The sequence below is a fragment of the Labrus bergylta genome, chromosome 5 (genome assembly GCF_963930695.1).
Source record: "Labrus bergylta chromosome 5, fLabBer1.1, whole genome shotgun sequence".
Classification (NCBI taxonomy): Eukaryota; Metazoa; Chordata; class Actinopteri; order Labriformes; family Labridae; genus Labrus; species Labrus bergylta.
In genome coordinates, this window is record NC_089199.1 from 10904784 (window position 1) to 10918135 (window position 13352).

General features: G+C 39.6%; 1 protein-coding gene across 2 annotated transcripts in view; it reads left to right on the forward strand.

The window, feature by feature from the left end:
• The window catches only part of skib (v-ski avian sarcoma viral oncogene homolog b), a 31850-nt gene extending 19253 nt beyond the window's left edge, over positions 1-12597 (forward strand). For both annotated transcript variants that reach the window (XM_065954745.1, XM_020629120.3), the window contains exons 2-7: positions 8007-8120; positions 8363-8466; positions 8566-8810; positions 9202-9476; positions 9620-9850; positions 10466-12597. In XM_065954745.1, coding sequence (XP_065810817.1) covers positions 8007-8120; positions 8363-8466; positions 8566-8810; positions 9202-9476; positions 9620-9850; positions 10466-10687 — 1191 coding nt within the window. In that variant the 3' untranslated portion in view covers positions 10688-12597. The remainder of the gene's footprint in view (positions 1-8006; positions 8121-8362; positions 8467-8565; positions 8811-9201; positions 9477-9619; positions 9851-10465) is intronic.
• Positions 12598-13352: the final 755 nt, after the last annotated feature.

A 13352-nucleotide genomic window follows, 5' to 3' on the forward strand; every position in this document is an offset into this window, starting at 1 on the left:
TGATATGAAAGCAATCCTTCAGACACTGGAGGTCTAGACCCTGACTAAATCCAGACTGCTGTAACTAGCAGTCACTGTCAGCTCCTTCCCTCCATCAGCCTCCTCCTGCCCTGTGAGGGAGGTGCAGAGGAGGCGTCCAGTACCAGGTACTGCCTGTGATATAATGGTGTGTGTATTCCAAGCTGTTACTGTTTGGGTTGTGGAGAGGTTATCCAGTGACATTTTAATCGTCTTTTGGCCTTCTTTGCCGTGGCATTAGTATTAATCTGTGGGATTAAAACCTAGCCAGTCAGACACTGGACTTGCTGTCTCGTTGTAGAGCAGAGGGGGAGCATGCTAACAGCGAGAACGGCGCACACTTCCCTGCGTGCAGGCGGGGATGGGCTTATCAGTGACAAACCAAGGTTTTCAGTCTGCAGACATGAGACCTCTGATGACAGGAGGGTTTGTTAACACACATAGCGGGCTCAGAGGGAACAGAGCTGCTTTTTATCAGCAACAAACCAAAGATTTTGTACTTGTCTTTATAATTACTATCCCATCACAAACTAACAACTGAGACAACAATTCCTCTTTTATTTTAATTTTTCCTGATATGATTTTCTCAAAGAATTTCTACACAGAAATGTCATTTCACTTTTAGTCTTTTTGGCTCTTTTTTCCAATTTTTTATTGGTCTAAAGAGACATTGAAAGAAAACCTTTATTTGAGGCTGAGGCTTTAACTAGTAGCTTACAGAAGGACTAGGTCAGTTGACATTTGCAGTTGAATTGCATTATGGGAAAAGTAGGTTTGTACTGAGGACTTAAAATTCCGATGTCTCAACTTCCTCTATTTCAATTTTTATGATTCCATTTTAATCTTTCTTGGGATCATCCCTGACATAAGAATATGTGATATGAAAAAAGTTGGAATGGCTAAAAGATTTGACTTTTTGAGGGCCATATTTCTGTTTGTAAGTTTGTTCTGTTTCCTGCAAAAGCAAAAGAAATGCCCCTTGTTGAAATTGAAACACTGAAGAAAGTATCTTGACAGAGGAACAACATGTTCTGTTATTATTCTTAATGTTTATCATAAAAAAAATAATCTATTTTGTCATCATCTAAGGGATGTGCATAGTGTTTTTTTAATAATAGTAATATTAAATAATTCCTTGTTATGGCAGAACTTTCAAAGCACTTTTGTATCATTATTGTCAAGAGGTATTTTTTCCTATAACCTGATAGAATATCACAAAAGGTCTCATTATGGTCAAAAGTAATGTTTCAACTTTTAAAGTTAGTTTAAAATCATGGTAATTCACAGTGATGCATGTCCGGCAGAGAACCAGACAGTCACTTGGTGTAACGCTTAAGCTTGGGGATTAAGCTTGCATGGCAAAAATGGCCCTGGCACGGCTGCACTACAGAGATCAAGTTGTGTGAATGCACGCACACATGTATGAAAGAGAGCAGGATGCAGCAACACAAACGCTGTCAAACACGGCTGCATGGATATATAGGGAATTGTATCTGTATAGATTGAGTTGTGGTTTTTAGAACAGACGAAAGGCATAAAGAATAAGTCTGCTTCTGATGTTTGTTTTGCTCTTGTACATGAACTTAGACATTCTTTAATTCAATTCAAAAGCAGACAGACCGTTTGAATTCCCATGTTGTATTTCAGTAGTGCTGCAGCTCAAACCGCATCGCTTTTTGAATAGTAGAGAATGATCAACATCACTAAATATTTTGTTTGTTCACTACATTTTCACTTCAGTGGCATGTAGCACCAAAACCTAATTTTCTCACAAATTCGAGTCCGAGAACCTTACGTCTTTTCTTTTTCATGTTTTTTTTCTTGAAGTGTCGTGAAGACATTTGCAGTAAGAATAGATTTAACTGTTCAGGAACACTATATTAAATTCTATAATACACATGGGTCAGATGGAGTCTGTCTTTGCTCTTTCTCTGTCTTTAACCTTCATCCCCTCCAGCCCCCTGGTTAGCAGTGCAGCTGTTCTTACATTATATGTGTGCTAAATGTGAATGGAAGCATAAAGGCATTGTGTGTGTGTGTGTGTGTGTGTGTGTGTGTGGGGGGGGGGGGGTTTCTGGCTTTATTGGTTTGCAGACGCAGCTTTGTGTCTTCGCTCAGATCCTGCAGCAGTGTGATGTTAAATTCTTGTATTCAAACAGTGTAGCAGGGAGGCTCAGACAAACTATCTGCTGAATTTAGCGCTATGTGAAGCCATAAATACACCATACAGAGAGCACGTTTCATTTCCTAAGATAACTTTTCCTCACAGCCATACCAAACATGCTCATGCTAATAATGTCTAATCTGCTGGGATATCTGTTCATGTCCTTTGGTCTTGGGTTTCTGTGTCTGTTGAAATAACTTATTAAATAACTTATTAGGTCTTCATACTGTGAGGTGTTCATCTATGTCAGAGCAGTGATTTGGACTGCCATCATACTGTAAGAAAAGGAAGGCGGGCATGTTCACGTTGTTATGGTTGCCGTGTTTGGACCTGAAGTGGAATTCATTCCTCGCCGTGCAATTGTACAGTAATCTTTCTTTTTGTTTGCTCTCACCGACGAGGTGATCTCTGTTCATGCACACGCAGGAGATACATGTCAGTCAGGAACAGGTTTTTTCATGATGCAGAGACTAGAAATGAAACATGTCATTAAAAGATTAAGTAGAGTTTTGTGCGGCTTAATAGTTGTAGTTTGAGTTTGGGCACGATGTATTGTTGCATTGTTTGAAATGAATCACACAAAACGTCTCACATAGGCAGACTGTCTACACTTCAACATGCATATGCAGTCTTTCATTATTTTGAGAAATCTGTAAACAGGAGGCAAAAAATGTATTCAGTGAAATCACCACTTTTGTCTTTGGATAATGTGCACTAAAATACAAAATAATTTGAATCAGAAGGCAGGTACAAGAGCCTTTATTATTTATATGACTTCATTGGCTTAAGCAAGTAAAATATAATGAAAAGAAACGGGGAGAAACTTTTATAGAATAAAAGTGGCAGATAAATGACGGCACATATACAGTATATATAAAAATGTTCTGTATGAAGAACCCTAACACTAGATCAGCTTGAGCAAGAATTTCCCACACAGCTCCCTTTATAAATGGTTTACAAACAGGAACACTGCCTAAGCATCCTGTCTTGAAGATATGTGTCAAGTCGTGCAGACCTGATGAGATATTTTCAACCTTCAGATACAGCAGCTCGTCTGCCTCAGTCCTCATCAGATCCCAATCCTAAGGACAATTAGGGCAATCCAATAAGCTTTACTGTAATGCCGTCCTTATGCCAAGCCCTGCAGCTCTCGCATGTGTCTATTCACAAAATGTAAAGTCGTTGTTAGTATTCATATTTTTCTAATCATCAAGAGAATTTGTTTTTTTTTATCTTATTTTAATCCACCTTTATCATTTTAGAAATGTGTTTTCATTATTACATGTTTCAAATTATTTTTCACATTATTTTACTATACTTTATTAACAATTTTGCTGATTATTTGTCCATGTTCAATTATTATTTATGTTTTATGTCTTGTCTCTTTATCATCCATCTTTAATTTTAACGTTATGTTGTTAAATTCGTATTGGAGTGCATTTGTCTCTAAATCATTTTTAAACAAACTACCTATTCTCAATCACTTTCTCACTACCCTGTAAAGCGGTTTGACCTGCAATCAAATTTGTCTGAAGGTGCTTTATAAATAAAGTTTGATTGATTGATATACAGCCAGACCTCAGTTGAGCCACATATAAAATATATCCTCAGTCTGGATGGAGACAGAATATACTGAGAAATTAAGATAAGATTGAGCAAGGGGAAATGAGATCTTGAGCTGTATCTGTGAGAAGTATAGGGATGGAGTTTCAGTGATATTCTGGGCAGCCACCAATAATTTTCCCCCCAGCTGTTAGAAAGTGACCACAGTGCTTAATATAAATCACGGGGCCGTCGTACAATTTGTGCAACAAGAATTGAATAGAAAGCTTGAGGCATCCCTGTGAACATCCACACCGAGCGCAGGCGTCATGTTACTGAAACTAGTATTCTCTCACTTCCAACTAAGGCTGTTACCGTGAGCGAGCAGTGCCAGTTGCTGTGCCCTTGAGTGAGACAGCACCCCACTAAGCACATGTCGATCTGAGGATTACATTCAGGGCTTTAGGACGGGAAAGGAGGCTGTAATCTGAAACTGTTGTGTCTTGTTGCTGTGCACTTTTCTTAATGCCATGCTATCATGCAGCATGCATTGGTATTGTATGACTGTTGCCCGAGGAACTATTTTTGTCTCGCTAGATGAGTGCTGCACCATGTTTTCATTCCTCGACAATTTACTTTTTATAAGTAACCTTAACCCTAACCCAACATACAGCACATTAAAAATATGTCAAGATAACATAAAGAAAGTTAAGGTTAGAAGAGCAATAGTCCAATACAGACACAGACATTAGAAACAGGACAAAAACAGCTAGCCTCATTGCAGTGAAAAAAATCCATATACCCACATCTAACACTCACAGTTTCACAATATCATATCTAGTGTGTTGAGGTGATAACACCCAGGCTACCTAACACTGTTACATGTTTCTAGTTGACCCTTCACATTTGTAGTACAGATGTTAAGGGTGTGAGTGAGTAAATCTGAGTATCTTCATGTCATGCATTGTGGTATCATATTGATTATCGCAAGTATTACTTTCGTTCTATTGCTGAGGAAGCACAACAACTAGTGCCATGATGTTACACGTTACAGGGACGGTGATAGAAACTGATTCAAATGTTCTTACTTTAATAGAGTTAACCTTTTAAAATCAGACCACATGCATATGGTAGTGTGTTTTGTCCTATAAAAGTTTCCCTTAAACACGTTTTTTTTTTAAATAATTTAATTGCCTTGCTTATGGTATCACTATGTTTCACAATGTATTGGATCGTAACCCTGTATTTTGACACTTATCACATTGCTGACAATACTGTGCAATATACTATACTATTTTACACTCATCATAAAGGTTAACTCTTTAGGAATCTATACAAACACAGTGAGCAGCCAGAGGATTGATTAACAATCCTCCACATTGAGTCATCTCCCCTCCATGTTTTGAAACAGATGTCACTGATGGTGATTGAGGTTAAAATTATGTGAAGTTCAATTAAAAAAATATTGTTGATTAGCTCCATGTTCAAGTGAAATAACCGTTCAATCGACATCATGCTCCAGTTAGCACCATATCGACCAATTATTCTTCAAGCAGGTCAAATGCTCTGCTTTTAGAACAGATATTGATATGTTTGCCATGTGCTGTGTTTCTCTCTGATTATCCACCATGCCAGCATGAAAATAGACAGGGTTTATCCCGGTATTACCATGCCATTATATGGTCCTAATTTTAAAAAAATAAAGCAGTTCTGCCCCTGCCCAGCTGCTATTAGACCCTGTTTAGCCTACAGGTTTGCTTTGAAAAACTCCCTCATTACAGCACCTCAAAGAAATATCATACAATAGCGAGTTGAAAAGGGCAATGCTTGAATGGAGTCTTAAAGGAGAGGCTGTACTTGGCCTTCAAGTATACATTCCTTCAGCTCAGTGCTTCCTCTGTGGTCTCACCCCCCCCCCCCCCCACTCAAGACTCAGTTCCCACAGGGGACTGGGCCAAAGCAAACTCCTCAGAGGAAGTCTCCCTCTCTTAGCAGTGAGAGAGAGGGGGAGAGAGGGATGTCCTATCATCTGGCTCAGTGGGACCTGCTAAGCAGTAGGATGTGCAGAAGGGTGTTATGACTCCTTGTCCATGCTATGTCTATGATGTGGTGGCAAGTTAAGCCCGTGCGGCTGCTCTCCTGTGAGGTCAGTGTCAGATTTAGCCAGCAGGTCCCTTGTGGTGTCTGGGAGTGTCTGTTTTCTGACTCTATTATGTCTAGCACTCATTGCCTTCCTGGAGATGCAAACCTCAGGGTAGAAATAGTACCAGACAGGCAGACATCCTTTGTCAGGAAAACAACAGTCATGTCAGTAATTACAAGGTCTGATTACAGCACTGCAGCGGCTTCTAGAAAACCACTGGCCCTGAGTCAGGCAGGTGAGAGGTCGAGTCATCATTGCTAAGCAGGAAAGAGTCAGCAGGGGTCTGGGTTAAAAGACTTAACCTACAGTGGGGGTGTGTATGTGTGTGTGTGTGTGTGTGTGTGTGTGTGTGTACTGTAGCTACTGGTTAGACAGGTAAAGACATTTGTGAATCATTGAGACGTGAGGGGAGTGTCCAGACAGACATGTTATGTATCTCTCATGATGCAAACAGTTTGAAGAAAAGGCTGAGTTAAATTTAAAAAATGTTACATCATTTAGTTATGGATCAACATCCTACACACTTCACATATTATTTTAGCTATAATGTATTCATGATAAATGTATAATGAAGTTGAAAGCACCTATTAGACATTTAGTTGATACCTTGTGAACAGTCGATAAAAACATACTTAATTCAAGAAAAAGCAAGAGTCACCAAATTGATCCGTTTTTAAACAGATGATGTATTCACATTTTATAAGTCATTTTACTTTGTGAATTACCTTAACAATAACTCCTTGATTATACAAAAAAAATATGTAGTAGACTTTCCTGTTAGCTTATTTGTCAACTGATTTTCTTTTAACGCTACAGCAAGTTTCAGTTTCTGTGTTTTAGGTAGACCTGACTTACATCTGACACACACACTCCTACACACACACATACATGTCTACTGTCAACCACCCACCAACTCCCTCCCATAGCTGCTTGTAAGATCAAACACACACACACACACACACACACACACACACACACACACACACACACAGTGTCTGTTTTGTGTAGAGAAGCTGTGAGACATGTTCCTTTACCAGCCAGCCTTTTTGCTTAATGCTGAATCAGGTTTGTCATTCATTTCCATCCTGATGTGATTACACTAAACTGCGAATAAGGTTTCACAACTACATGCAGGCCCTCAGGAGTGTTCTCCATTGAAGATTTTGTAAGTAGATAGATAGAGTAATCATCATTTGTCCTGAATCGCAAACACAGACGAGCAGGAGATGGGAGTGTTTGCCATTCCTGGAGGCAGAATATCATAGTAGTGAGTAAGAGAGTAGCAGGCAGGTCTGTGCCGGCCTCGACGCCTGTCCAGGTAAACATATCCCCTGTCTGACAAGTGCAGACCTGAGGGCTGAGGAGGTTAGCAACTCAACACATGCTCTTACTGTTTGCCACACACGCAGACATACAATATATACAATGTAGGTGCACTGCAGATTCAGTATTTTATGGCACATAACAAGGCAGATGCTTCCCTCAGGTTTTCTCAGTGCGGTCTTACTCTTATATTTCATGACTCTGTAGCCCTGCGTTAACATGCAAACCCTCCCTGAACACTTCAACTCGATTGTCTGTCAGAGCTGAGTGCAATTACTTTAATTTGTCTCCCTCTGTCTCTATATTGCAATATTTCTGTGGTTCAGGCAGTCGATCTGCTCCACCTGATGGCGCCTCTTCTGCCTGGCAGGGAGCAATGTAGCCCTGCTGGCTGCCAGCCAGACCAGCTTGAGTGTCTGCTCAGCTCAAAGCCCTGCTCACGCACACACTACACACACACACACACACACACACACCCAACACATAGACAAACATGTAGACATGCCAAGCTCAAAATCTGAATGCTTACACAGATGCATCTACTGTCCTCCATGTCTTTCTGTTAATTCTTTTCTGTTAATCTAATTTCCCTACTTTGTTTTCTTTATCACTGAGCTGGAATTGTAAAAAAAAAAAAAAAGTCGCATCATGTTCAGACATACACTTCTTATAAATATTGGCATTTACAGGCACACAGGAGCATTTTTAGAAGTTGTGGGCTCTTGAAATATCCATTGTACTCTATGGTGTAATATCTGCATTTTATCTTTGCAAGGATTGTGATGATTAACTGTGTGTTGTCTCTTCTGTCCTCAGTCGCCCAGCCCAGCTCCAGCCAAGAGGTCCAAATTTGACAAACTACTATCTCCATCAGCTGACAAAGACAGGAAACCTGACTGGTTACAATCGCTGTCAAAGTCTGCACACAAGGTTTGCTTTCTGAGATTCCATGTAATTAGTGTGAAAACTGATTTGTGGTTAAGCTCAAGGGTCAAAAGGGTGACATCAAAGCCTTTGTCCTTTTGAATCATCACATTATCATCTATGCAAGACCTCTCGTCATTTCGTCTCATCACATGAGGAGAGGCCTTTGAGTGCTCTTCATGGATTATTTCATTTTTCTGGAGATATCTTACTGTGAATTTATGCAGTTTCTTTTTTCATTTTTCCAGGATCTGAAGCAGGTCCAACTGAAACAGCGGCCCTCTGCTTTCCGTCCCTGGTCCCCTAAATCCGTAGAAAAAGACAAACCAGTCTCTCAAAATGAAATGGAGAGGTGAGTCATCTACGGACAGTGGCACTTTTTATTTTGAAAAATAATATTTTTTAAATCAACCAATTAAATGCCTTAAATGTACCCATATTACATTCTCAGGTCCCATTCAAAGACTCACGAGACTTTGGCAGCTCCCAATCTGACACAAGCTCCCCTGGCCCCTCCAGTCCATCCCAGGGACAGCGATGCTCCTGGCAGGGGGCCTTTAGCCGTTTCCAGGCCGCCACAGGAGCTGTCTAATGGTGATGCACAACCTGCCGTGAAACCAGCACCCTCAAGCACCGCCAACATACCCGAAGACATGGACACAGATGGAGAGATTGATGTGGATGACTGTGACGATCGTGAGTGCTACCATTCATTTTGTAACAATCCAGAGAAGAAGAAAAATGTAACTCAACAAAAGTCAGTTAAGACACAGATTTACATTCGCAATTTATATTACAAAGTAAGGCTCTTGTGGAAAAAAGCCACAGCAGAGCTGGCTCAGAGAGATTCCTGTGCAACTCTGCCACCTGGTGTTGAATGGAAGAAATACAGGAGAAATAATGTATCCACAGTTAATAGTCTGTAGAAAGAAAGTTTTTCTTTCTTTCACTGATGGAAAATGTTAAGAAAGTATATTATTACAGTGATTCCAACTTGAAGGAGGTACCCCTGCAGTTACCAGAGGGTGGGTTAGGATTGTGATGTAACTCATTTCTGTATTGATAATGTTATAATTGTCTCCCTCAGGTCCAGTGACAGCTCCCACTATTACTTCTCCTCCGTCGGCCTCCACCAGTGTGTCGCAGACTCTGACCCCTCAGAGCGCCACCCGACCTCAGGAGGGACCTGCCTGGCTGTCGGGGAGCCAGTGCTCTGAGATGGATACCGTGAGGCAGATGATAAATGGCGGCATGGATACCAAAGAGGCCAGGGAAAAAGTTCTGCAGGAGATCATCAGAATAAGAGTGAAGCAGGAAGAAAAACTGGCATCTGCTGTGCAAGCTAAACGCAGCCTTCAGCAGGTAGCACATGGCGTCTTTGTGTACTACTGTGGGAAAATAATTAATTAATATTTCAGACGTTTTTTACATTATATTTATTGTCATTTTTATTTATTATACATTTCTGAAGTTTAGAACTTGTATTGATTGTAATGTTTCTACAGGAATTGGAGTTTGTGAGGGTTGCAAAGAAAGGCCGTCTCCGTGAGGCCATAGAAGCCAAGCGCAACCTACGAAAGGAGATAGAACGCCTTCGTGTGGATTGGGAGAGGAAGATGAGGGATGCAGAGGAGTCTTGTGGGCGACTGAAGAGAGAGTTGGAGAGAGAGAGAGAGCAACGAGTTTGTGACAAAGGCTGCGAGGCTGAACGTCTCCGTGTTAAATACTCCTCTCAGGTAAGATGTCTACCCATATTCACCAAAGCTAATATTATATAGTTGTTAGGTGTTGTTTAAAGAGGGCATATTATCCCACTTTTCCACCTTTTCAAACAGTCCCCTGTGGTCTAAATGAAACATCTGTGCTGTGCTTTGGTCAAAATATAACATGAATCAAGCACCAGAGGAGGTTTGTGACCCTTGATAAACCAGCTCTCTCAGAACGCTCCGTTTTGGTGTGTGTGTCTCTTTAAATACAATGATCCCCCCTGAGTTTTCCCTGTAGACATCACTCCTCTGTACCGAGAATAAAAATGGCAGACCTGCCCAAAAGTGTTGTTCTAAGCGGAGAGAGGAGAGTATTTTCTTTTACCAGAATCCAGTTTGTGACATCACAAGTTGAGCAAATTTGAAACGGAGCACATTTCTCTGTGTTGTAAGACTTATGCAGACTACAAACAAAGGACTGGATGGGTTTATTTCACATTTTGTGGGTCGGTAGACACTCAGGTTACCCAAATATATGTTCTAAAACACTGTAGAAGTGGATTTTTCATAATTTGTCCCCTTTAATCTTTTACCACATGGGTGTACTTTATCAGTACTAACTGCTGTCTGCATTATGTTTTGCAGATTGAAGAGTTGCATGTGCAGCTACAGCAGGCAGAGGCTGACCGTGAGCAGCTGAGACAGGAGCTTCAGCAGGAGAGAGAAGCCCGGCAGAGCCTGGAGACCGTTGTCAAAGACCTGCAAACCCAGCTGTTCCAGCAGACTGACAGCAACCACCCCGGAGACTCCAAGGACGCAAATACAGAAGCACACAGACGGACCACACAGCACACCAATGGATCCTAGAGTTGCACATTCACAACCGGAGAAAGAGACTCAATAACATGAACACTTGTTGCACCTCCTGTTGGGGAAAAAAAGAAACTCAGCAAAATGCTTTGTCCATTTTCTAGAGGAAAAATCTGTCAAATATAATACGATGTAGTATAAATCAATATTATAATGACAATATATGAATTATATGAAATGAACTGGAAAGTAGCATGATATATGAGCATGTTTTTAGAGCGTGATATTAAGAAAGGCTTCTTCAGTGATGAACTCATCTTTCCAGTGACGTCAGAGCCCTCTATTAGACACCTGATGCTGTCCAAGGATTTTATTTTGGTATAAGCTATTCAAAGATGTGCAAATATAGCCACACAACACTACTTGAAAATGAAGGGAAGAAACATGTTGCGCCTGGTGAAACATGAGCAGATAATGAATCTCTTGGTGCCACAAAATATTGGTACACTCAAAGGTGTCCTTGCAGACTACTGGAAACAAGAGACACCAGTTTACCACTATTTACTTTTAATATCAGCTTGCTTTTTATAACTGTGTAGAGGATGTACTTTTTAAGAAATATTGCTTGCGCAGCACTGTTATTCCACAGACAAGAAAAACACATCCATAAACAAACATGTACGCATGTATACCAGCTTGTCTACCTTTTGTATTTTATAAACCTTAAGTATTGGAGGTTACGTGGGCTACCTTCAGGTCCACCACTGTTTTATGCTAGATATTTTATGAAAGTGTTACTTTTTAATAATATGATGCAACTTTACTAGTTGTTTAACCATTGTTTTCCAGTAATGTTTTTTGCAACAGAACCATGTGATAAATAGTAATTCTTCTTACCCATGTTAGTGCGAACAAGTCTAAACATGCCCTCCTTAAAGAAAAAAAAAAGTCAATAGCTTTCTGTTTTTCGTTCAAATGCGGTACTTCTTATACATTTTTATTGTAACATAATTTATATTCTAAGATAATTTGCTGCCTATCAAAAGAAAGCATTAATTTTTTTTGTCACTGGTTTTAGGGCTCTTAAATCAACAAATGCTGTTTATATGAACAACATTTCTACATATATACAGAATATTGATATATATTTTTTTACTTTAAGAAAAGGAATTGCACTTTTTAAAGAAAAGAACCTTGCATTGTGCATTGTACTCCCCGTCACAGTTTTCAAAAACATGAGTTAACATGAACTTTGAATTCAAACAGAACACCCCTCAGTATCATCTGATGTAAATACAATGATATTGTAAATAAGATGTTTGTTGGTATGTTTGCTTGCTCCAGACTTAAATTGATTATGAATATTATTTTTGCTCTTACTTGAAACCAAAAAGAAACTATATTTGCAATCTACAATTGACATTGTAGTTGTGTCCCTGAGTATTGTTGCAATCACGGGGCATTGAGCAGAATGGATGGGTGCTGGTTTAAACAAGGAAAATAAAACCACCATGGGTTGTGAATTTGACCTGTTTTTAGTTTTTCTAGGCTCAAAACCCCAACAGAATTTATTATAATTTGTCCCTTGATTTTGTTTATTTACAAAGATCTTAATTATTTGATTTAATATAGAGTATATATTCCACCACAGACAAAAAACTGAAAAATGGATTTGAAATCTCTGCACCTCCAGCTCCCTCGTCAGATAGAGTAGAAGTGACACCTACTCATGGTTTCAACCTTATAGGTGCTCAAGTATATTTTAACCAAGAAACACTTTTATGTCTTATCATTATGATACCCTCGCTCAGTATTCGTTGGGTACAGTGTAATAGCAATATCCATTTTGTTAGCTGATGCTGTTGTAGTTTTGGTTTGGAAGTGGGGGTTCACTTGCCTCTTGTTTCAATGTTTTCTTTTCCTTTGGAAAACGTGTATAATACCCATTAAAATCTAAATCAATCCTATTGATTCTAAGAAGTGTTGGGTTTTTTTTCACCACAATGATACATTTATTTTTTTTACTCTTCCTTCATCTTACCTTTGATTCAGATTTGTATAAACTAGCCTGCTTGATGGATTGCAGAGATGTGATGATATTTAAGATTTCTAAGTGAGCATCCAAACCTATAGCTGTGGCTTTTTATGTTACAATCGTTTCAAATAATGACATTTTCCACGGTATGGTTGATGATTTGGTATTTTGTGTTTGTTGCTTGTTATCAAAGTTTTGCATGCCAACATGCTAAGATGAGGAACAGAAAACAAACATTGTAGCGTCTAGACAGCTAATGTTAGCATGTAGCTCAAAGAAACAATGTAGGCTAAGAGCCTCACAGTCACAAGCATGACTTGGTATGAATCTCTTTATTTATTGGCATTCTGCATTACATTCATTTGCTGTCTAAAAATTTCGTTAACTAAAATAAGCATCACTTTGGAGCAAACATGAAAGCCTGCTGAAGAATGTCAAAGGGGATGGAAAGTTAGAGTAGGCCTACTGTTACACTAAATATAGAGGACTCAGCAGTTGTTAAGTATCAGGTGAGCCAGTTGATTGCTCAGTAGGAACACCTGATCATGACGACACAGGCCTTAATTGCTTAGTCAAACGTCCTTTAGGAAAGTTACGTTGTTTATTTGTTGTTTATTTGACAGGACAGTGTGACAGCACGTCAGCCTTCAGAGCATCAGATCTCCAAAGATGAAGCAGAAATGATTT